Below are 26,655 nucleotides of genomic sequence, written 5' to 3' on the forward strand. Positions count from 1 at the left end.
AATCTTTTGGTGACTTGCACAGGTGGCTGTGGGTTAAAAAGACTCATATTTTTCTGTTGCATATAGTGCCAGCAGGGTTTTAAAATGTGAATAATAGATATGCTCAGAATAAATAGGAGCAAGAAACAAAATTACCAAGAAACAAAAAAGGAGATCCTCACAACATTTTATAAATAAATGATAAATGGTTCTCTGCACAACATCACAATATATTGAGGGATTCCTTGACAAAGGACTGTACATGGGTGCAGAAGGAGACTGAGAAACTTCATAGAAGAGTTAGTTATTTCTAGACACATAGAAACCACCTCTCTGTCAGGGAGTCCTCTACCCCCACATGACCAGAGGCTGGGAGAGTATCCAATATCACTGTATACTACTTACGCTCTTTTTCTCCTCCCTGGACATCTGCTTTTGGCATTTTCAAAACTGTAAGAACTAGGTGGACTTTAATTGTGACCCAGCATAGATGTGCTTATGTTACCAGGAACAAAAATAAAAGCCTATTATGCCAGATTTTGCTGCTAAGCTCATAAATGAATAATATTTCATTAGAAAGGCTGAAGAAAGGAAAAGAGAAAGGGAAGAGACCAATATTGCTTGAATTAGGAAAAGATGTTTGATCTAACATGTAAAACTCATAAAGACCCAAGGTATTTACCCAGCAACATAATCAGGTGAGCAAAATTCATATATCTTTTTTAAGGGTGAAGAAGTCAGTAAGAACAACAGGGTGATTTAAGAAGCTCCACTGTGATTAATAACTAAAATTTAATATTATTAGTTATGAGTAGCTATCGCATCTTTAACTTCATTGAATTAAGTGGATAAATAGCTGTTTCATATTTTCTTTTTCAAGATCCCAAGCTGGCTCTAGTTAATGTAGCTTATTGTAGTGATTTTTCCCCAGTAAAGGTAATTTTACGGCGTGAGAAAGGAAAATTTAGCAACTGAATTGGTAGTAACAAAGAAATAGTTTTTTTAATGGCCTTTTCTAGTTTGCAGATCATAGAAGTGTAGAATAATTCAGGTTGGAAGGAACCTCCCCACTCTGATCAGATTTTTGCAGGGTGCTGTTCAGATGAGTTTGGAAGAAATGGGTCTATTCTTGGAGTCCAAGGACAGAGATAATGTAATCTAGGGTTATCCTTCTTAAAATATCTGTCAATAGCTAAAGAACTCTGGCTTTATCACCTGTTTCACAAATAATACCCATACTTCTGCTGAGATGGTGCCATGAAACATGCTTATCAAAGAGAATACATCATGACTACTGAATTCTGGGGCATGAACATCTGGGACAAGTACAGTGGTTCTCTTTCTGGAAAATAATGTAACATTGTGTTGAGAAAGCTTGGCTATTTCTTGTGTAGTAATGAAAAAACCACAATTGGACAAAAGCTATTGCACCACAAAGCATAAATCAATGAAGTTTAAATAAAACTTTTTGAAGTTTTTGAAGTACAAAAAACCCCTTGAAAAATTAAAAATATTTCACAATCTGCATATAATTCCCCTATTATATTCTGAGTAATCCATTCTAATATTGCATGGTTCCAGTGTGGTATTTAAAGTTCAGAAAGGTGTGTAATATAACAATCACTGCTGGTTTTTTTTTGGTAATGCTCAGAATCAAGACACTTCTGTCACACTGTTTGGTTCTTTAAGTCCTTTTATGTGGGGATCTCATGGGAGGGCACTGAGGCACAGTTCTGATGTGCAAGGTACATATGTGGCTGTGGTCAGTAACTGATGGGGTTCTGTGCTCTGGGGTTCTGTGCTCTGCCACCCAGGGCTCTCCAGAAAGGCACCAAGAAAGCCTGCAACTTATCCCTGCTTGGAAAAAATGGTGGGGAGCAGGAAGCAGGCTGGAAAGGGTTGGTGATCATTTTTAACTTTGGGCAAGAGCTGCTGCAAAATTTGATGTAAGTTGTCAGAGTAGGTGGCTTCAGCTATGTGTTCTAACACTCAGATCTGTGAGGTTTAAACATGGAAATAGGCTGTGGACTTAAATGGGCTGGGCATGACCTTACAGCCTCACACTTGCTTAAAAGCCTGTGGATGGAAGGACTAATTCTGTCTTTTGCTTGCTGGTGGCTGCCCTGATTTACACATCAGAAAAAGCTATGAATTTAAGTTTAGCATTTGGTAATCAGGCACTTGAACTCTGTCAAGCAATATGCATCTCTGACATAGCAGGAAAAATGTATTTAGCATCTGGGCAGACTGGATTAGAGAGAAGAAGGCAAGAGGCATCTGCTTGTAAGTACTTCGCCTGTTCCTCCCTAGGCATGTGGGAGACTTCTGATAGTTTCAGGAAACTGCTTCTTCCACTAGTGGCTTCATATGCCTTTACCACTGCTTGTGGGTGGAGTTTCCCCATCTGTATAGCAGATGAGGATTTTGGGCAAGCAGTCATCACAGGAGCTCTTAACTAGCTGAAAATTATCTTATTTTAGGTACAAAAACTTTTCAAGATCATAGTGAAATAAGATATATATTTCCTTTTGGTCCTGAGGAGTTTATTTGCAGATGGCAACTAGATTTGAGACAAATTGTAGAGGCTTTTGAAAAGAAAAATGTAGCTAAATAATCTGAGTTTCTTTATCAGTACCTTTCAGTGGGGTTCCTATCATAGCCATGTAAATGCTTAAAGGAAATCAAATCTTTTTAAAAGCATGTCTTGAGAATGCTCCTGAGGTTAGTAGTAAATAATTTAAAATATTGTAAATGTTGCACCTGAGAAACACCATCCATCCACTCCCTGCTGTAGAACTTTGTCCAGCAAACTGGCTCTTTCTTCATCAGAAGTGTTGTCATATTTCATGTGCTCTCTCTCCCCCAGTGCCTTACAAAGAAGTTTTGTTTCTACATAACAAAATTGCTTTTTATGTTATGAAATCTTGGCATTGATACATCTCTGAACATCTACCCCAAAATATGGCAACTAGTTTAAGTACTTAATAAATAATAGATATAAATAGTTCCCTAGTGTTGCTGTTTGCTAGGAAGCAGTAGAACTGGCAATGGGAATTCAAGCATTGTGTAACAGAGACAAATTTAGAAAAGATGAAACAAAATTAGGATATGTGTCATTTAATGATACTGAAGTATGTATCTCATCGTGTATCTCATCATTCCAAGAACTTTGGAAACATTACACAATTATTCTCATGTGGTTTGAGCAAAATGCAATGCTAAGCATTATTGTGTTTTTGAAAATAAGACTTATAAAATAATTTATAGATGAAAAAAACCCCATTATTCTTGCTTATTTTAAAAGGAAAAAAAGTCACTTTTACAACAAATAACTGAGTTTCACACCTAAAGGTTACTTAGAAACAAGAATGTTTTCCAAATGGGCTTCAAATGAACCCATGAACATAATTTGAACTTCATGAACGTAATTTGAATTTTACAATATTGGAGAGTTATCATTAGTTCCACAAATTTGTCAAGAACTGAAGCACCAACTCATGACCATTTTGAACATGGTGCAGCTGAAAATCAGTACTTTTTTGGTCAGGCTGATTACAGGTTTTGGCACTTCAGAATCATCTTTCTTTAATTTAAGAATTACAAAAGATAACGAAGATATTTTCCTTGCAGTGAAAGATTGGCTTCATAGATTTATGACAGACTGTCCAATATTATGAATATATTGAATGAAAGTATACTAAAGTTTCCAGTGGAATTATTGCCATGTATTTTTTCTGTCCTTCAAATTTCCTTGCACTGAGTAATAAATTTGCCTTACCCAGGCTACTTGTACTTCTGCACTTAAAAAAAAAGAAAAAAAAAATAATGAGCAAAGTCAAACCAAAAATGACAGTTTTCAACTTTTTTGCAAGTTAAGGCACTTTTTCTGTTCATTGATCCTTGATATAATTGGAACAAATGTGCATTAAGAAGCACCATAGAATGTACAACAAACATGAAGTGATTGCTCTAATCAAGTACCTTACTGAAAATTTCAACCTTTTTGCTCATTTTTTTCATAACTAATATTAGTATTGTGGCTCGTTCAAGAAATCAGTTAGTTACCTGCAAATATGGATCCATTGTATTGTAACAGCTACAATGTGACCTGGTTTTGTCATTTACTTCAGCTATGCAGCAAGGAAAGAAAAGATGTAAAAGATGTAATTTCCAATGTAATAGAATGTTTGCATTTTTCAATGACTTGGGGCATTTTGCAATGACTTGGGGCATTTTAAGTTAGCTCTTTATTCACATAGATTTGGAGCAATCAACTCTTCTGATATTGTTATCAGATTAAAAAGTGCCTGTTTTTTAAGCTAGGGAGTTGTATGACCGTGTTAAATAAAATAGAGTTCATCAGAATGATGAATGCAAACATCAGGACTGGAAGTTGTAGGAAATGCCTCAACCTTGATTTAAAAGCTAGGTTTGCCCAGGTAGTTTTCAGTGGTCGGTCACTGTGGTGTCTTGAGGCTGGAGCTTTGGACAATGGAGCTAAGTCTCTGCCAGATTTTCAGTGTACAGGAGAAAAACCAGGCACAGAGTGGCAAGAATAAGCCTGTGAGCCAAGAGAGCCGTGTCCTATTTCCCATGACCCCTGGTACCTATCTTCTCATGTTCCTCAGTATCCCTATTTGTGGAACATAGATAAAATTTGGTGTGTAAGTCTCAGCTTGTTTATAAAATGTCACAATATCCCTGGATAGAAAGTGCTATGAAAATATAATCTATTCTACTAAATACAACCCCACATTACCAGGCTCTTCTGCTTTAACATTTTAGCCCAGCTATTTTTTATGCAAATAAACCATGATAGCAAAAATGAAGAAGTTAATTCACAAGAAATTAAATACATTGTCATAAATTGTCACAATGATGGAAATTCATGTGTCTCTGACAAATAGATTTGTACTTAAGTTTACTCCTAGCTTTGGGTGCATGCCTTGGGATTGAAACATACTTAGTGGATACATTTTTATTTTTAAATTTTCAGCAATTAAAGGAAAACAGATTGGGAAAGCCTAGATAAGCTACTGGTTATATTTATTCAGCATAGAAACTCTTAATCATGTATTCATTATAAAGTATGAAGAACCACTCATTACTACATTTATTTCTACACATTGCTGTCTTTTGCTCAAGACTGAACACAGAAGCCAGGTAGATATAGAAGCTTGAAACTGCAGGAAGATAACAAAACCTCCTTCTTTATCCAAGGATAAGAAATTGGTAGGAATCCATTAAATTTATAATAGATTATTAATGGAGTCAGCGTTTCATATTATATTGGCAATAAAGCAACCCTTTCCAAGGTGGCATTTTTTAGGGGGAGGACAGAGTAGATGGAGTATGCAGGTTATAAAAGGAGATTAAATAGCTTGTAGCTGATTCTGTAGAGCTTTTTACCTGTAATTCTAAATGATGAAATGTGACAAATTACAGATTTCTTCTAAATGTATTTCTTTCAAGCCATTTGATGTTTGATAGGTTTCTATTTTTATGATTGTTTTCAAAAAAATGGTTTCTTTTGCATAGCATATGTTTCCTATGTGAGAATGTGCTTGCATTTTTTTTAATCCCCTCTTTTAAATCAAAACTTACTTTTGATTTTGGAAAATTCAAAAATGAGATTTGACATTTTCCATAAAATTATAGACTATTTCTAAAAGTGCTAAGTAACCTAAAATCATCATACTTTTATCTCTGTTTTTCAAATTAACATAAATACTTTCTAAATTAAAACCAAGCATAAAGCCGGTTTATGTCTTTTTATTTGAAAATCATCAGGTGAGATTCATAGTTTTAATGTCACAATCTCTCCTTGTTCAAATTGATAAAAATTACATGATGCGAAGACAAGGATGATAAAAATTTCCATTGCACTGAATGTCCTTGCTTAGTAACAACAAGATATGGGGTGGATATATTAGGGGTTTTTTTTTGGCTTGTTCCCGGCATAACTTTTTTGTATTTCACCTTCCTGTTACAAAATTCTTCTTGCTGGGGAATGTGCAGTGTATAACTGTCTCTGACCTGGAAGGGAATTCCTGTCAGGACTCATGAGACTTCAGCACTTCAAGGCCTTTGCAGCTGCCCTGTCCCAGCTGAATTGAACAGTTTTCTGGGCAACCCAACAGGCTCAGTCACAGTAATTAAGTCAAGGCATCTTTTAGCAGAAAGTATGGTAGAAGTGGCAGGGCAGCTAACTATTAATTAAACAGTGACATTTACTTCTGTCTCAGGAAACAGCTGGATGAGACTTTGATCTTTTCACGTTTTTCTTAGAAAATAGGAAATGTCATGGGAACTGTCATTCATTTTTACTACTATTATGCTCCTCTGCTGATGCACCTGTTCTTTTTTTATTTTTATTTCAATTTTTTTGGTGCCTGTTGTTATGACAAAATTTCGGTAATGCCAGTAGTATCAGAGACATAAGCAAAACTGTAATAACATGAATATGCCATGGTAAGTGAGGCCTTTGCCCTTATCAGACTAACAAATGACTTTTTAACCTCTACAAAGACATTCAGAGATATTTTGCTGTGGAGAACCTTTTCAGACGTCACTGACTAGTACAAAGGATTTGTACAGCTATTGAGAGTTTGGTGCCAATGCAGAATCACAACTGAAAAAAGAATATCCTCTTAACCTTTAGCCCTACCTTTCAGCTGACATTCAGTGAGCTACAGCTCATGTGATGCACAGAGAAAACATGTTGTTCCATGTTGTTTCTTATGTTTATCCCAAACATACAAACTTTTCCAAATTCAGTTTGTCTATAGGGGCTAATAGCCAAATATAGATAAAAACATTTGCTTGGAATAACTTTTGAATCTCTTAAAATTAGTATTATAGGGCACTTGGGTTTCTGGGAAGATTTTATTTTAGGCTCCAGTGACGTGATATGGTATGCTGTGCAATTCTACAGCAAAATAACTGGCATTATTTGAAAAGTTTAGTAGTATTTTCCACTGTTCACAAATGAGGCTTCCTGATTTAACAAATAGGACTTCTTTCCTTTGCAAAACTGCAAATATTACAATTACAGATTTGCACCAGAGCAAAGTGTTCTCAGAAGTCTGGGCTGAACAATTTTGTCTCAGTGCTACAACAACTGTGTTCAACTGTGTCTGCTGTGCAGCTGCCCCCCTGTGTGGGGCCAGTGGCTTTTTTGTTGTGTTTAGGTGTGTAGGAAATCTCAGAAGGTCATTGTGATATTTAAAAGAGTTGAAACAGATGCTTCAGTTATTGCCAGGCCAGGTTTTTGCTCTGTGTTATGTTTTGATGGTTTCCTAAGAAATAAAGTGAGTAGTAGTCTAATTTTAGTGGAATAGATTGTATAAAGATAGAAGGGTATGTTTATTTATATTACTTTTATGATGACTTTTTAGGAGAAAACTTCTATATGGCAATAGTCATGCCATAAGCCAGAATCAAATAAAATAACTTCTAGTAGCTGGATGCTGTCTAAAGCAGTGTAAGATGGTTTTATCTCACTTTTTATAGTGTTGAGTGAATAGAGGTAAAAGAACAGAATTGCCTCCTTCTTTGATGAGACTCTCAAAACCAGCTTTGTGTGAACATATGAAGCTGCTACATTAAATACTTGCATAGATACCACCAATGTTTTCCACAGCCTGAACACACTTGTTTTCTAGTTTGTAGCAGATGAAGTGAAATTGTGTTGACAAATGGTGTTTTCTTTAAAAAAGAAAAAGATACTAAGACTTTATGTATCAGGAAACATCCTGATATGTGTGCAATGGCTCTGGGTCTGTTTATACCGGCATAATGGTATTCATACATTTCTAATGATTTTCAGAACATTGTGAAATGGAAAGGTCATAAGTATTACTGGTCATCCCTTAAAGAATGGTACTTGTACCATGGTCATGGCAATTAGCAGAGAGACTGTTGAGGTGGCTGTAAATTCTACATACACAGACATTTTAGGAAAGCTATTGTGATTGGTTTATTAAGTTCCTCTTCTTGGCCTGTGGTATAAAGTATGGTACATAAATTATTGTCTGTATTTTTGTATAAATGGAACTGGAGCTAAGAAAAGCTAAGCTGTACCTCCTTCCAGGTAGACTTTTTGAGCTCCCTGTGGTCCTAGTTAGAATAGGAATGCAGCTGCATTCTGTCCAGCCAGAATTTTGGTAATTAGCCATTTAGATGACCATTCAGTTGTTTTTTGTCAGATGCTGATTATTTTTCTCCAACTGTAAGTGTTAGCTCAACATAAATATATATATATGTCTCAAAAGTCCAGTATCCATCTTATTTACACAATCTGAAATCCCTAAAAATATTCTTGTTTTGCAAATGAAATGTTTTGAACCTCATATACAATCATAGAGCCTAAAAATTGTGGTTGTTCATGATAAACTATTTTTTCATTATTTTATTTGGGTTATTTTGATATAGAGTATGTTGATAAACTATCTTTTAAGATACTCTCATTTTATGTAGCTTTTTATTATTAGCACATTTCTGAAAATTGTCTTTGAGATAACCATCACATTTAAACAAGTTTGTCCTTTAGTTCCTTTTCTGTCCTCACATGAAAATGGATATTCTTTGGAGGGATTTTAAGGTCAAAAGAGCTGATACCAAGAGAGAGACAGGTGAGAAGCTGAATTCCAGCTTTGTTTGTGAGAAGCAGGGGTCAGGTACCATCTCCCACAGCTGACTGTGGAAACAAATCTCAGCTGGTCTCTCCCTAGGGAACCACAGTGTGTGTCCTCAGTTTGGAAGGGAGAGGAAAGCCACGGGGAAGATTTAGTACTCAGAGACAGGAAAGAGGAGGAGGGAAACTGCTACACTGGAACACTCATGTATTCCCTGGGTAACCTGGTAGTCAGGCCTAGTAACTAATAAGCTGGATTACAAGATAGAGTCCAAGCTAGGAGAACAGAGTTGATCTGAGAAAACAAAAACATTACCAAAGATTTTATCTGATTGGTTTGGCTCCCATTTATGTTGTTCCCAGTATGCTATTTGCCCAGCAGTTGGGATGGATTTAATCGCTGCTCCTTTAATGCCATTCTGGCAGTGTAAAAAATGTATGTGGTGTTAAGTTGTGGTGTTAAGAATGTATGTTGCTTTCCTATCCATGGTACTTATGCATCACACACGACTGAGAAGTGGGGTAAAACCTGGGCACAGTAGAAATGATGAGACCTCCTTTGCTAGATCAGGTTATAATCAGTCACAAAGGGTGAAAAATTATACAAAATAAGGGGTAACTGTGCTCCTGACATGTCAGAAGACTGCAGTATGTATGTACTTGCTCTGTCTCTGGCTTTCTCTCTTTTTTCTGTTCTCCTCACGACACATGTACGAGACCAGGCTTTTTATGTCATACTGCAGCAGTAGCACCATCCCACACACTCTCTGTCTCTAAGAAATGTAACCCTTCTCCTGCTTATCTTCAAGTAGATTTCACTGATTTCTGAACTGAATATCTTCTGCCTGAAGGAGCGTGTGTCTGCTTTACCTGTAAAGAATTGACAGCCTGGGCTTGCATCAGTTGCTCAAATACAGGTATCTAGTGCCATTTGAGACACCTGAGGGTGCCTGAGACATCTACCCAGGGCTGGCAGATATGACCCAGGACCAGCAGGACACCTGCGCTCTTCTGGAGCAGCAGCTGGCGACCAGGTGAGACACTCCAGGGCATCTCCATTGCAGCAAGATGCCTGTCTTCGATAACTGGTTAGAGCTTCCTGTTTCTGGGCATGCTGTATATACAACTGATATATAAAATGACTGATTAAGCTCCTGGTTTTGTTTTTGTTTTGTTCTGAGGCCAAGTTGTACAAATCTGTAATTACATCGTCTTCCTCTGGCTGCTAATGGAACTGCTTGTACACGTAATTGCTGACTGCTGTGGGTAAAATTTACAGAACTGAGCTCTCCCTCTCTGAATGCTCTGGCTATGCAGCTGCTCTTCTTGACAAGAACTTTAATAAATGACAAACCATTCCAAATTTGTCTTGTTCACAATATTAAAGAAACAAAGCCACACAACTTTTAAAGCTGATAACTAAAATGAGCATGTGTATTTTTGCACAGAAGGCTTTGCACTTTAGGGATTGTAAAATCTTCTGTTAATTCTGGCAGGATATAATTTGTGAGAGAAGCAAAAGACTAGATTATGTAGCATCTCTTTCTGAGACCAGATTTATGTTTTGTGTGCCAGAACTACATTAAGCAAATCCTCTTCTTCCTTCTAAAGGAGCTAGCCAGCTCATAGCTCTCAAGAATTTTCTTTTTTCAGGGATAAACATTACTTTGAAAACTTTTCCATGCACCTGGGTGGTGACCAAAGACAACAAATAATGGAACAGGAAACCATAATTCAATTCTTAACTATATAGAAAGCTTTGCAGATGACCTAAGCAGCCTTTTAAAGAGGTTGATTTGGGTTTTTGGCTGTTGGAAATGGAAAATCTGTCTCTTTTATTGTATTCTGTGTAAATTTAATCGGTTTGTAATCCTCTCCTTAGTTCTGTGCCTACACTGCTTTTCCTTCTAGTTCGGAGAACAAGACAGAAACCCAGGCCAGAGCATTCCCAATGAGATGGCTTTTGAACATGCAAAAGTTGCAGATTGAACTGGTGGCATGGCTTTAGATGCTGAGGATTTAGAGCAAAGTCAGTATAGGAGGGACATTTCTGTTATTCCTTAAGCATTTCCTGACTTGAGATCAATATTGGTAGCAGTTGTGGTATATAATAGCTTTATTATGAATGCTGCTTCCCACCTCCCCATCCCCCCCCATATCTAAAGTTTATGATCCATTTTGTTAATACTTTTCCAAGTCTCGTTTAAGGTTTTGTTTTAACATAATATCAGAGCTGAAATGTGTGCCAAACCTCAAACCTGAAGACAGGCTGGGTTGCCCTTTAGGTTGGCTCCTTTCCTTTGACCTCGCTTGAGAAAGCACACAGGCAGCAAAGTGACTTCTGGCACTGTTTGTTGGGTCATGGGAGGAAGCCAATTCCTCCAATACAGCAGGTATATGCAATTCCTTGGAAGTACATCCTGTACAGTAATGTGTAGAAACACATCTCAAAGAAAAGGCATGAAAATAAAATTATTAGTTTACTGTGGCAGTGGCTTTTATTCTTTTTTTTTGTTGTTTTTTCCTTTTGGCCAGCTCTCTGTATCAATAGGTTAAAAGTTCAAAGGGACCTTTTGGCATCATGCCAGTTATGATTCTTCAAGCAGTTTAAGACGGTGTTTCTTTTAGATATTTATAGAGATTTTCAATTGATGTGTGCCTCTCTGGAGAGAAAGAACTGAACTTAAATTTTCTATCATTCTGTCAAAAATGACTGAACAAAACAGGAACAAAAATCTACATTCTGCCTTCAGGAGCCCTTGCAGTTTCTATCTAGTAGATACATTATCTATCTAGTAGATACATAAAGGTTCTCCAGAACCTTTATCTTTTTTTAATCCATCCAATAATCCAATCTAGAAAATTTGACTTTAAAACATACATTGGTAATATAGAAACAATATTTGCTAAATATAATAGTTAATATAGATTGTATTTCTGTGAAAGAGTTATAAAATGCAGAAATCCAAATCTGTTGGGGTGAGCAGATCTTTAGATCAGATACTTTTGTACAAGACAAAAGTTTCTGGCACAAAACATCTCTCCTGTCTTGAGATGGCGATCTTCTGTCCAGTCTAGATGGCTCCATTAATTCAAATGCATCACTAGATTAAACTTTGAATCTATTGATATAATGGGATAATTATTCTTGTCTCTTGGAAGTGGAGCTAGCTTAGGTATTGTAGTTATAATGCCTTTTTTTTTTTTTTTTTTTTTTTTTGCAAATAGCTCTTTTTTAAGGTGGTCTGAGCTTAAAAACCATGGAATTTTTCATCCTTTGTTGGAGCTGAAAACATGTTCACAGTGGTTTAAAATAATGTTAATTTAATGGTTAGTTATAAGAGGAAATTTAATTTTGTTAAAAGGAACATAAATGGGAACTTTATATGTTCGTTTATTTTCCTTGTGAATTTTTGCATCTATGATTTCTGTGCCTCCTTCTCTGTCAGTGCTTTACTACCTGCTCCTCTCTGAAAAGATGAGTCAAGTGCCTTAATTATGTGCATGAAGAAACTACAGAATCATGAATTAATATGCTTATTTTCATAGCTGAACATCCTGGTTCTTATTCCATTCTGGTGTCCTAGTCTGAGAGTCCATGAGGCAGATTATCAAATCAGTGAGACTAGGCACTAGGAGCAGACTGTGGTTTGTTGTTGGGCTGCTGAGAGTTCTCCTGATAAAGCAGACATTCAGGAATTGGCTGATCTATATTACGTCAGCTAAGCAGAGGTCTAGTGTACTTACTGATGTAGAGCAACAGAACAATCCTTATCAGATGGTCCTTATCAGATAGTGCATGTGAGAATCAACTGCTGAAGGCATAAAGCAGTTCTGCCATGTACCAAGTGACTGCAAAAGGCTTCCACTGTTGTGTGCTCTACTGATAAAGAGTTTTTTGGCAACATACAGGCCTATTTTTCATAAGGAAATGCCAATTACTCAAACCCAAAAGCTTTTCTGATACTGTATAATTTTCAGTGACATTTTGCTTGAGAAAAACATCCATACTCATAGCTTACTTAGTTAAATCTATATTATTTGGAAATAGCTTTTTTGTGTTCTTCCTGGGATACATTGAAAGGTCTGCAAAGTTTCTGTGCTTTTGTTTTCTGTATTAAGTTATATGAATGCCTATTGCCTTAATTGTAAACATAAATGCCAAATTGTACAATTGTGTCAAATATGAATGTGGAATGGAACAGGTAACTGCAGGAGAACCACTGTAACATTAGTACAAAATTAGGCATTCTCATTTTAAATTTTAGAAGGATAGCAAAATCTAGTAGCTAAATAAAAATAATCCAGTTCTATAGGAGAATACTGTAAATGACCTTACAGATCACATAATTACATTGTGTAAGCCAACACTAGAGTAACTGCTGAGACTTTTTGTTATTATTAGAGAAAACACAACACCATTAATCCATTTTACAGCAGTGTTTATCTTTTTAATAATTATGAGCAGCTATTTAAATGCAATGACAGGTCTAATAAATAGAAAATCTGTAAGCATCATGAATAGGATTATCATGATGTATTTACCTTATTTTCTTTTTAAAATTCAAAATGTCTAAAAGGTCTGAAAAACCTCTTGACAGACTGTTATGGAGCTCCTATAATCCTATTTATAAAAGAAAAGTTTCCAAAATCATTCAGTGATGTAGGTCTGCAAAATACTGTTTAAAGTTTTTTCTGTTTAAAGAAGATTTATGAGACAATATGTTTTGGAAAAGTGCCACACTTGTACAAATGTGGGATTGGAAAGTGCTGACAGGATTCAGAAAGGCAACTCAAAACCAACCTTATTTGTCACAAGAAGACATTGGAGCAAATCTAAAGGGAAGTAATTATAATTTCCAAAGCAGATCTAGGCCTAACACGTATTAAATTTGCACTGTTGTAAGGGATGCTACTAAAAACACAGTGAGGCTTAAGGTAGCATTTATTCCACCACCAATGAAAGGAAAACTTGGGTTGCTTTATGAGACACCTAAAACTGGTAGTTTAAAACATATTTTTTAAAACTTCTGCTAGTAGATATCTGTCGGAGTTAAATGGTGCATGCATTAAAAGATTACAAAATCAAATAATTATTTTGTTAAACATTATGTGTTTTCCTCTTAGAATATTTCACGTAATTTCAAATCATTCTGGCATGTACCAAATTTAGAACTTGGAGCTTGAAAGAGGCTATCCAGCATTTCAACAGAAACCAACTATCCTGATCAAATTGCTTCTTGGTATGTAAAAAGGATGGGGTGAGGAAAGGGAAGGTTCTTCCCAATGAAGTTTAGTGCTAAATCACAAGTTCCAACAATCTGGATATGTAGATGTGGATATAGTAGGAGACAGCTTGGTACTTGTGTTGTTTGAGAAATACTTGTATAATGAATCCTTCTTCTGTGCGTGGGAGAGCTGTTGTGTCTTGCAAGTCCCAGAGTCCTGCCTTGCTGACACCAGTCACTTGGCTCAGCTGCTTTAGGTATTTTCAGGACTGAAATGTTTCTGAAGAGCACTGCAAATTAATTTAGTGCACTTGAAGCACGAACTGTGCATCACTGGTGACAGCAGTAAAATATCCTTCGTGAACTGTTAATCCATGCATCTTGATCATATGCATGAGGTATTAATGAATTTCTAAACTACTCTTACCTGTCTTTGTAACTGAAGTTGTTAATGGCTTTGTAGTGAAACTTTCAGTATGAAAAAAAGAGTGCAGATACTCTTCCCTTAGAAAACACTCATTTTGTTTTTTCAGGCCATTATACCAAAAGGTTTTAGAAAGCACATGCACTCATGTAAACTAATTGAACTCCTCTGTGTTCTGTGAGATTCACGCCACCTAAAATCCTGACCTGTAATGATTAACATTGTTACTGGCATCAGCATTATATTGTTGAGTGGTGAGAGTTTAGGAAACAGTGCCTTCAGCCTTAGAGTACATATGATGTTTCATATTTATGTGCTTTCTATCAATTAAATATTGAAAAAAATACCTGTATCGTTGTTGGAGCGGGACTCACAAGACTAATCTGTAGCAAGCTGCCCTGCCTATTGACTTGACTCCTATATACTTTCAAGGGCGTTTCTTTCATATTGTAGATAAATAAGGGAAAAATAAATCAAATAGTACATATAAACTTAAACTTGAAACTGTGTACTAATAAAATTCCTCACTATGGGAGCTATATAGCTATGGGTAGTGTATACTGTAGGTGAAAGGCAAGGTGTGGGAAAATGCCCTATTACTGATGTTGCTCTTCAGTTCGCTTCTTTGGCACGCCTGTGTGAGTGCAGAGAGTTGAATGGCAGGAAAAAACCTCAGCCAAACACCAAGAAATGAAAATAGAAAAGACCAGGCTCAGTTTAGAGCAAAAGTATCAAGGAACACAAGTGAGGAAGGCCTGTAGGGGCAAAGTTGGTGTTTCCCGTGCCTGGCCCGAGGGCTAAAGGGAATGCTGAAGAGGTTTAGGAGCATGACTGGAACATGAAAATGGAGAGTGGGCATCCATGAGTCCTATCAGGAACATGTGGGGAGGACAGGGAAGTGCCTGTGCCTCATTAGAGCTGGAGGCAACTAGGAATGAATAGAAAGATGAATGGGAAAGCAGATGAAAAGATATAGGTTTTGTTGCTGTAATCCTTGCACTTAGGTGTCCTTGGGATAAATGGAACAATGAGAATTGGTGTTTAAAAAAAAGTCAATTTTAAAACAAGAAGTCTTAACAACTTTCATAGGCTTCTGAAGAAAAGGGACTATAGGTACACAGTGCAGTTAGACTTGTGAGGTTGATGTAATTAATGAAAAAGAAATCACAGGCTGGATTTTTAGCCTTAAAACATTAGGACAGTCTGGTTTGTAATTGGAGGAGATAAATCACTGGGGTAAAAGTTAGAAATCCACCCCATAAAGGCATTATTTGCGTGATTAAATTGTATGTTGTCATATTTGGGGGCTCACATCATGTGCAATCAACTATGTATCTGCATGTCAAGCTATTGTGCCTATGAATGAAATTAATTAATGCCTCCTACTGCAAAAATAATTCAAATCCATGTCAGAAACCAGATAGCATAAATGAGGTCTTGAAAATTTAGTAAATTTTAATGTCATTTCTGTAAGCATGTTTGTGGTGTAGGTACCAAGATCTCTTTTTTCAATATATCAGAATCAAGCAGAGTCCTTGTGGTTGAGTAAGAGCAGAAATTAATTAGATTTTATTTTGATTAATCCTCTTTAAGAGTTATTGTAATTTCTGAGATCATTTTGATAAGGTTTATTTCTTAGTACTGTAAGAATATTTTACTCTGCTGTTTTGTGTTCTTTTAATGGTACTCCAGTTTGAATTTTAGTAAGGGTATTCCAGAAAAGAATCTGAGATTAACTATTCTGGATTAAAATTTAAACTAAGTACAGCTGATGTGACCTCAAAATAAAAATCATAGTTAATGAAAATTTTAAGAGTAGAAAACAGTTATTTTATGGCAAAGCATACTTTAAATTATTCCCTGGATTAACTTCACATTAAAACCTATTCACCATGATACAAATACCTTTCTTTAATACCTGATCTAGGATCTACAGGAGGAAAATTATTACATTGTTTTTTACTTTCATTTCTTCTTCATGTAAAATACATTAATGTGTATCCAGCAGTAGAATATTAGCAGGATTTTAAGATGTAGGCTGATGTATGTAGATTTAGGATCACATTTGTCAGACAGCAAATTTCAAAGATAAAGAAACTGAAGATTAATAGAAAAATTATGCAAAATACTAAAAGTCCTTTGATCTCCAGACAATTATGCCATGGATCATATCTTTTTCTTTGGGTGCTCATATGCCTGCTTTTTTGTTACTCTTAGTTGTTCCTACATATCTCACTTTAATTGAATGTTACTGGGCCTTGAGCAAGTTTCTTCATAAAAATACATAAACATTTTTGCTAGTGCAGTTACTGTATGAAATGCCAGTGTCTATACTTTGTCATGTTCACATTTCCTTCATGTTCCTTGGTTTTTTATTTTATAAGAGGTCTTTCACCTGATTTTTTGCATACTCTCAGTTAATTAATCAGGCATTTCAACACAGCTTTCCTAAAAAGAAAGCAAATACATATTTTAACAACTGTTGCATCTGCCTTAAACCTTAAAAAGATAGATGATTTAGATCTCTTCATTGCTTGATCCTACAGCCCCATGGGGAGTGCACTTTTTCTACTTCAATGTGTGTATAATTTATTCATATATGGGAATGCTTCTAATATGTTTGGTGCTACAAAGTTTTTAATAAGCTGGAGCAAAATTTTCGGCTGTATATTTACCTTTCATTTGAGTATTTTACTATTGCTTTGCTTTTCTCTATTTTTTTTGGATGTAGCTTCTCAATGGTAGGAAATGTGGGTTGTTTGTTCTTTTTCCCTTTCTTTGTGCATATCACTGCACAAAATGGAAATCTCTGGTCACTGTTGACACGGAAATCTCTCACACATCTTTTAGAATCATGTCCTTAACCTTGAATCTTTAAATCAATTAAAAAATGACAGAGTCCACAGAAATAAATGTTGCTTACAACTGAATGTCTAGTCATCAATAATCATGAAATATGGCATTAAGAAAACCTCAAACCCTACAGAAACAATGAGCTGAGATATACATAAAATGGCTTAGAAAGCTCACTTGCTAGTAAGGTCAAATACAGGAAATGTACTGACCACTGCATAGGAGATGGCCAGGCCCTGCCCCAGGGCTTCAAGCCAAACAAGCCCAGCATCTGCTGTCCTTTGCTGACCTAGGGAAGGGTAGTGGCTGACCAAAAAGCTGATACCCATCTGATTCATTGTCATTTTCGCATTATCTTTCCAGAGTGAAATTGCAGAAAGGCTGTAAACACTCTCACTAACCCTGAGCTCTTACTTTGAGGTTTGCTCGGCTAAAGCACACATGTGAACCCACACTCACCAGAGCCGAGCTGTTAACTAGCACTGCACTTGGTTTCCCCTTCTCCATCACCCATTCAAGAACATCCTGCATTGCATATTCCTGACATCATGTAGATATCTGCAGGTGAAAGCAATGTATTGGTAGGAGACTACTGAACAAGGCACGTTCTCATTTGCATTAATTTTAGGAAATTTTACTGCTGAAGACTTTGCTATAGTATTTCTCTATGGTCTTTCTTCAAGCACTCCTTTGTCATCAGTGTCTGGACTGTTTGCTACTGTGTTAAAACTGGCCTGTTTTCCTTGAGAAAGGCTTACATCTCTGAGTAATGTTATTTTAGATTAAAGTTATTAACTTGATTTCAAAACTGAGAATTCCAATAAAAATATGCTGCAGTAAAGGATCTGAAAAGTAATGGAAAATAAAACAATTTATTGAGAATATAACAGGCAGATCATAGTATGTAGTTACACTTTCTAAGAAACTCTTTTATTGCCGATTTTGCTTTTATACACACAGGCTTCTTCCTTAGTAAGTGTGTAAACAAACATTATAATATTGAGTCAAGAACTGTCTACTTTCCTCTTTTGAAATTAAAATGTAACCAGGTTCTTAACTTGAAAGGAATAGCAATGCTTTGCAGTGAAACTGAAGGATAGTGATTCATTCAGTAGGGCTATGAAAAATGACGCAAATTTTGGGACTTATGTTAGTCATGACTTTAAGTGATTTGAACCTTTCAGGTTGGATTTCGCATCCCTAGAGAAGGACATTTAGGGATGTTGTACTGTCATCACTTTGAAGAAGTTACCTTTTAATTTCTGTGTCCTCAAAAGAGACAGACTTTAAGGACAGAATCTTGTCTTATTAGAAGGTGGGTTTGAAATTTTCTTATAAAGAAATTCTTGCTAGAAGCCCAGTAATTTTCCAGCTGAAAGCTCTTTCTGGTAAACAGAACATTTTCAAGCCATTTCACAAGTAATTAAACATAGCTGGATGTATTAGTTCTGTGGTTAATTTTGAGGTCTGTCTAGGACTTTGTTTAGAAAGTAATGTGGCAGCATATAATTTAGCAATGAAGAAAGATGGTCCATGTTATTCCAATCATGAATAGTCTGTGAATATTGTCATGATCAGTTTGAGAACTAAGTTCTGAATTTTCAATTTAATCTGCTTATAGTATCTGTAAAGCTTATATAAACAGGTGAATTTAAGTTGGCTATGTTTGCTAGATTTTCTCAGTTTAAACAAAATAAGACAAAAGTAACACTTTTGCTAATAGATTCTGGACTACACCTTCTGAGGGATGCTCCATTTCAAACCTGGAACATCAACAAATTGGAAGCTATGAAAATATTTTCCCTTTTTAGTCAATAAGTTGATAATCAGATTGGTTTAATGGCATGTTTTCAAATCAGGCAAGACAATTTGATTAGCAGTTGAGGTTAGTGCCTTTTATTGAAGCAGAGGAGTTAAAGTGCTTTGTGGGGTGTGTAAGAACAGGAACTCATCAAAGTCCTGAGCACAGTAGGGAAAACATGGGCAGTGCTGGTAAGGATAGTGGCCTGTCCCTTGGAGTCCTCTAGATTAGAGCAGGGCTGCACTTTGCAGCCTTGTAGGAGAAACTCTTACCTTTTGAGTGATTTAAGGCAAAGAAAACTGCAAGAACTAAGGAATGGCCTCTAATCCAATTCACCTTCCAGGCTTACAAACCTGAACCCTTTGTACTGAAGTGCCAGGCACTCTGCAGGCTGAGGAAAATGGCAGCTTTGTACCAGCATTGGCTACAGATGATATTTGATTTGGTTTGCTACACTTCCTGTAACAACTGTTTCCAGAACAAAAACTAGTATGCATATAGACCATATATACTATCTGCTTGATAATGGATTTAACGTGATATTGTCCAGGAATGACTTTTTGGGAAATATTTTTCCTGATGAGCTCCAGGGTCTTTTATCTGATTAAGTCAAATAATCCTGAAGTATTCAAAGATGGAGCTATTCAAGGACAGTGAATTTCAGTTTCTTATCTCACCCTAATTCAAATTTAGTTTCCCATGTACAAATCCTAAATCAGGGTCTCGTGTAAATAAGAATGGCCATGTTACATTTCATCCTATTTATGACCATTCTTAAAGAATGTAGGGAAAAATTTCACCCGCTTGATTCTTTCCTCTTTTGAACATTTATATAGCTCTCAAGTGTTTAAGCTAATCTGATGTTCTACTTCTCATTACCAAGACCTGCTTTGAAGTACTTTATTTGGCAATTCTTCAGCAGAACATTTATTTTTAACAATTCCAAATGCCAGAAGTTATTTCACACATAACATAGAGTGCTGAATTCTAGAATCTCCTATTTTTTTTCCTACATTTTAATTGCTGTATTGAGGTTTTAAATAAAAACCCTATTCATATTTTTACGTTGCCATATACATTACATGTACTTTATTCTTTCTTCAGAACCACTGAGATGGTAATGATTTTACAGCAAAATTGTACTGTAATTACTACAGCTGTTGTGCTAAAGAATTTATGTCTTGCTCTGTCTTTTGAATGAAAAATTCTTTTAGTGAAAATAGATTTCTTGAAGCTGCTAATTATTCAGTAGAAAAGACATCTAAATTAAGGTGGTGGTATTTTTTCTACAACAGTTTAGGTAGACTAAGATAACTCTTAAATTATTTTATGCAATAGTCTGTAATAGTTCATAATGCAAATATTTGGGATCCTTACATTTCACAATTTTATCCCAAAAATACAGATCTGTACTTTGTTCCTCAGAACCCATGATACACATTAAAAATAAAATTCAAGATAAATTGGCTCTTTCATCCCATCTGGAAGGTGTGATTATATATTAAAAGTAAAACTTTTATACTTTGGTACTTCAAGTATTTAAGTTTAATTATAAGTAGGAAAGGAGCACTTCCAAATCCAATGAAAAGTGAGAGCTTGGATCAAAGTAGGATTATCTTGGTGATTATGTTGATCTGTTAGACCTGCTGAACCAGCTACCCTGATTCATCTGATAGCACAACTGTACATGCACGTGACCCTCATCTGATTGTGTGGAAAGACTTCAGTAGAACTGATGTGAAGTATCTTGAAGGTAAACTAGGTTGTTTTGACAGTGTCAGGTTGAAGACATACTGTTACTCATGCTCTTGTGCTATCAGATACGGGGGTGGGTGGGGCAATAGTTCCAAGGAAAAAGAAGATGGAATGTATCAGAGAGTGATAGCTGGGGCACCACATCTGACCATGTTCTTAGACTGAGTATGAGGGACTGCCATTTCAAAAAACTCTTCTTCTGTAATGCATTCTTACACAGGCCTTTAGGTAACCTTTGTTCCCTTAATATATTATCAGCTGGCAGTTGTATGTGTGTTGAGAGAAATGCAAGTTGGCAGGAAACAACTGGACATGGCACTTGGTGCTATGGTTTAGTTGACAATGTGGTGTTTGGCCAAAGGTTGGACTTGATCTTCCAGCTTTAATGATTCCGTGATTCTATTGCATGCTAAGCAACCAAATGGAGCTATATTTCATACTCTGTCCAAGGATGTCAGCAGGTCACAAACAAATATAAAATAATTTATAAATAGGCACAGAGGACCCAGATTACTTACCAGGATACAGATTCTACAGTTACAGGTTTTTGATGTCTCAAATAACTGTAACTATTAAGTAACAAATTTTAAAGTTACCAGAAATTTTAGCTTTTAGGGTTCAACCACATTTATAAAAGTTGACCTGTGGTTTGCAACAAGGAAATTCTGTCCTAGTTCTAATTCCTATCTCAGGAAAACGAAAATGTTAATTATATACAGATTATATAGTATTTACTGTAGTTTGATTCCACAGAGAAATCATAAAACAAACTGTCATTACTTTAATGTTCCTGTACTATTTGCTCTGATGTGATTTTATCAAGTAGAGAAAAGGATGCTTGTGCTGTCGTAGTTGAAGATACTTTGATCACAGTTGAAGATTCTTTAATCATACATTATTTTAGTGCTGAACACTTACAAATCTTCCCTCCTTAACGGCGGCAGAAATTGCACCAAAATGGCTTTTAAAAGCAGTGACAGCAATATGTTTTCTTAGTATTAGCCTAGAAAATATTTTCAGTACAAAGTTACCAGTTCTAGTTAATGCAGTTTTAAATCAAAGAACATCAGTTGGCTTTTTATATGATAGCATGTTCTTAATATTTCTAAAAGGACTTTGTACCTCTTTGCATGCCCTTTTCAATGGATGAGTATCAGCATTTGTCAATGCACGTTTTCTAGTCCCAAGACTGAAGCAGATAATCTGCCTTTTAGCAGCTTTGATCACGGTGCTCAAAGCTGCTGTCTGCAGGAAAAATAAAGCTTTTTAAAGACTATAGGAACTAAGGGCTTTGTTCCTTTTCTGTGTGCTTACCACATTAGCTCCAACAAGTTAAACATACTGAAGGTCTGCCATCATCTTCAAGCACGATTTTTGAGAGATGATGAGTTTACATTTGATTTCCCAGTTTGTTGATAGTGAATTCAGCTAGCTCATGATGAAGACTTTGAGACATCTTGCAGTATTTGACAACTTCAAGATGAAAGAGCTTTAGCTAGGACTCTATATAATGTATAGAGAATTCAGGAAAACCTTGTGGATTAAATTTCAATCTTCAGACAAAAATAAATATTCAGCAAAAGCCATTAGAAGAATAATTTGCAATTTCCAAATCACTCCTATATATTTTTATTGTCTTGGATTTCATGGGTTGATTGTGAAATGGGAATGTCAGATAATGGAAATGGACATTGAGACAATAGAAAGAGCTATAGTGTTTAGGGTAAGGAAATTAGTTGATTACTTCTTGGATCTAACAGAAGAAAGATAAAATACCTGCATGTTTGTACATGCTAAGTAGTTTGAAGTCCGAAGATTTTTTGATTAAGCTTCAACCCGGAAAGAAATTGAACAGCAGAGTAAATTAGTATTAATGGTGGTTCTTTAGCAGAAGTGAGAGAAAAGTTTGAAAGACACTTAAAGCTTGGCTAAGTTCATTCTGTAGCTTGGGTGTTCACAAAGGAAGGTCAGAGAAATTCAAATGTGTGAGAGTTTGTGATCATGACATATATTCAATCTAATGGTGAGAGTGACTTTTGGGAAAGGGTGAGTAACCTGGGGAGGTGTGAGAGACAGCAGTGAAGAGCAGCAGTAACAGGATCCCAGACAAGCCTCCTTCTCTGGGGGGCCTCTCTAGTGTAGCCAGTGAAAATTATGGAGAATGATGAAAAGTTACAGGGCTGCAAATAGCTGACCTTTAGTATTATTGAGGTTAAGACACTGTGGCTTCTCAGGCACTTGAAATTTGTTTTATTAGGTTTGTTGAGAATGACGCAAAAATTAAAAAATGCTTTCGAGACCTTGAACTGTTTCATGGTTTCAGGTGGAAACCCTGTGAAACCCCACGGTGTTCTGTGATTTCAGCTGGGTGATAGAGCAAATGTAGGAATTTTGACTAAATTTTTTAAACACACCTGTTCAACCTGTTACTAAATGAGACACAAAGGATAATATTTATATAGTATTAGAGTGGTAAATAGTAAATTTATACGATAAGGAAAAATGAATTGAAGTCTAATAGAGAATGCCTGCCTGAAGGAAAGCCACTTCATCTTGCATAAAAATAATCAATATTTGAACAACCAAGGCAATTATATCACCATGAAAAAGCATTTACATTCTCATTAAGAGAATGTATAATTCAGCATTGCTATATAGCTGCACAACTTCTATTTTAATTCTTCAATATGGGATTGAAGTTTTGGTAAGCAAAATGTTGTCTGAATTATCAGCACATTCAATATTTATTTTCTAATGGCTGAATCACAATTACAGATCAGCGTGTACCACTTGTATGCTTAAAATAATCATGAAATACATGTGATTCATGAAACCCTTAGCAACCACAAGGCTTCCTGTGCATATGCTCAGACACAGCAGTGACTGAGAAGTAATTTCATAAAACACGTTTGCAGCACTGAAAACACGGTATATCTTTCTTGTATTTCTCCACATAAGAGTTTATTAAGAGCAACTGTAATTAGAAGAAATGTTAGGTAACCGCATTTGGAACTGCATTTTTTATGATTTCAAGGAAGAGAAACACACATTAAGGTCTGAGTCAAGAGCTGCCAGTTCTCACCCTTGCTCCCCGTTGACATGCTGGCGTGGCCTTGCCTTGCTGGGCAAAATATTCCCATATGAGCTTGTTTTTCCCTGACTTACTGCAAAATACCTTGAAGTAGAGGTTAGCCATTTTGAAGCTGTGGTAATTGGCCACTTCATAACTGCAGGTAGGAGCAGGGAAACAGGAGTGGCAACACGAAGGGATCACTCCCGAATCTTTGCTACCATATTGCGTATATTTCTTCAGCATCTCTCATCTGTTTGTATTTGTTGGAGAGACTGGTGTATTTATATAAAGATGTATTTTATACACGCACGTTCTTAATAGAAATGTGTAAAATTCAGATTATACCAGTTCACATAAAAATAATTGGAATTTAGGTAATTCATATAGGGAATTTTAGAATTCAAGTGAAATAGTCGTATATTGAATTCTTTGTGACTTTTCAAGATGCGGTTTTGCTGTTTCCATTTTGGATTCCCCCTTATTCAAATACTTTATTGAATCTCAAATAGGTATTAAAGCAACTTGGACTGTGGAATTGGGCTATTTTTAATAGATTAGCTGAACTACTCATTGTGCATGATTTGGAATTGTTGGATACTGATCTTTTTTCAGTGTTCATGTTTGAGTGAGGATGTAACTTCTGCCTTGGAAAGCTGAGGAACTCCTGGGAGACCAATGCTTTCTACAGGTGAAAATTATTCAACTGATTATTACAAGAATCACTGCAGGTAGCAAAACTGGTTTGTGGTTTTAATTACAGAGTTTTAGAGGAAAATCCTCCATTCTCCAAAGTTTTGAAAAACTGTGGTTAAACCAGCTATCCATATTTCCAGGATATGGTTACTCTCCTCCCCTTTAATTTTAATTTCACATTACATATCAACCTATTTTTACTTCGTGAAGTTCATTTAGAGGGTCAAATCAATTTTATAATAAAGTTTACAATAATCCATTTAATTTTATTACTCAATATTAAATATACAAAACACAACATGAAACAACTTGTTTACAGAAAAAAAGAGTTTTTCTGTCCTTAAACATTTTCACACATTGTCACAATTGTCACAGCTAGGCTTTCCTCAATTAGTTCATGGGAACGTAATGATTTACAACTTGGAGTTGATCTAACCAGCACAGATAATTTTTTAACAGCATTGTGAATATTAACATCAATAAGTATTTCTCTTTTATTAGCAATAGTATGTGTTTATTATTCTCAAAGAATTACCAATGTGTTCATTGCCCATCTTCAGCAGTGACTTTCACTAATTTCAAAATATTGTAGGAAGCAACGTTAGTTTACAGTTTATTTTTTGCAGTTTATTTCACTTCCCCTTTAATAGGATCTGTGGTAAAAGCCAGATTTTTTTTTTGTTCAAAGTTTCCAAAACAGTTTTAAGTGAAGTCCAGATGTGTAAGTTTGAAAGCTGTTTGTTTGCAGTGCTCAGTGGTGGGGAGACTTACGTGGCAGATAAAGGCAGTTCAGGGAAAGCAGGCAGAGGGTCTTTTTCTCAGGTTCAGTAGTTTATTACAGGCTGAATGATCCTCTTCTGGTTCTTAAAGACTCTTAAACTGAGTCTTTGATTTATTCTCAGTGATTACTAGTAATTTACCTTGGAAATAAAAGTGGCAGTTTTTAAATTTAATCTGAAATTGAAATTGTCCAACTAGTCTGCCTCTCTACTTTAAAATCCCCTTTTTTAAGTAATCCCACCCCTGCACCTTTTTCTGTTAGCACTTCAGCCTGTGTTTAGGACAATATTAGTATTTCCAAACATACTTCTCTCATTGGACTTTACTTGGAAAAGAAGGCTTTCTTATGATTACATTGCAAAAAGTCATATTTGATTCCTTACCATTTTTTATTGTTCTTCTTTTTCCTTTTTGTAGTTACTGAAACTGTCATAGGAAAATTTTTGAAATATCATACCATCACAAAATCTACCCTCAGTTAATTTGGTAAAACCCCAGAAAGCTACAGTAGATTTAAAAAAACTTCGGTTCGGACATGGGGCAATTTTAATGAGGAAGTTGGGAACAATTGAGTTGTAATTTTGATATTGTTAATCAAGAAATGTTTCCTCATCTCCCAGTAAAATCCTTGTTTCCTCTGATTTTCCTGTGTTGCTGGGTGGGTCTCAAAGCATTTGCTCACAGCTGGACACTGGCATCAGCTGCACAGAGAGGTGAGGACTGGGGAAACACGGGCCCTGGTAATGTCACAGACACATTATTGAAGAGAGGTGGGAGCAGAGTGCATTTGGATTGTCCATGAATGCATTTAATTGCACAGCACTCTTAATGATGTTTACCCAAGATGACAGAAGATGGTTCTCCACCCACTCTCTTTATCAATTGCAGATGTCTCTCTTTCCCTTACAAACTGGGGCTGCTAGTTTTATAATGCAGTTTTCAGGTGTCCTGAGAGAAACAATCTTCTTTTCTTCATGTTTTATATCACATTCGTTCTGCATACAATTTTCTTTGCATTATAAGCCAGTTCAAATAGTCTTTTTTTCTCTTTCACAAAATAGCTCCTCCGGTTTTTTCTTTTTGCTGTCTATTATTTCTTAGTAGCACAGTTCACAGGCAGGGTAATGCAATTATTTCCAGTTTTAAGTAACATTTAGGATTTCAAATAGTATTTCTAATGTTTGTTTTCAATTTATCGCAATTAAAAGAAAGCAAATAAATAAAAACCCAATACAGCTAGAGCAATCATTCTTTTTTGTTACTTTTCCTTGTCCTTTTCACAAGTTTCTTTGTCTTGTGGAATGGTGGGCCATGAGTGTATTAACACTTGTTGCTTAGTCTTATAAATTGACATGTTTATTCTTTGCTAAATTATTAATTTCATTACTGCAATGTCAGCTCCTAAACTCTGTGGCTATTCACTTTAATTCAGAA

General features: G+C 35.9%; 1 protein-coding gene across 4 annotated transcripts in view; it reads left to right on the forward strand.

Annotated features, from left to right (window-relative positions):
• PDE1A (phosphodiesterase 1A) overlaps positions 1 to 26,655 on the forward strand; it is a 210,568-nt gene that overhangs the window by 125,011 nt on the left and 58,902 nt on the right. Inside the window, exon 1 of one of the 4 annotated variants that reach the window (XM_069022306.1) lies at positions 9,427 to 9,648. The exons of the other annotated variants lie outside the window; for them this stretch is intronic. Coding sequence (XP_068878407.1) covers positions 9,593 to 9,648 — 56 coding nt within the window. The 5' untranslated portion in view covers positions 9,427 to 9,592. Of the gene's footprint in view, positions 1 to 9,426; positions 9,649 to 26,655 lie in introns of those variants that run through there. 4 annotated transcript variants of the gene reach the window in all.

The sequence above is a fragment of the Aphelocoma coerulescens genome, chromosome 7 (assembly GCF_041296385.1).
Source record: "Aphelocoma coerulescens isolate FSJ_1873_10779 chromosome 7, UR_Acoe_1.0, whole genome shotgun sequence".
NCBI classification, from domain to species: Eukaryota; Metazoa; Chordata; class Aves; order Passeriformes; family Corvidae; genus Aphelocoma; species Aphelocoma coerulescens.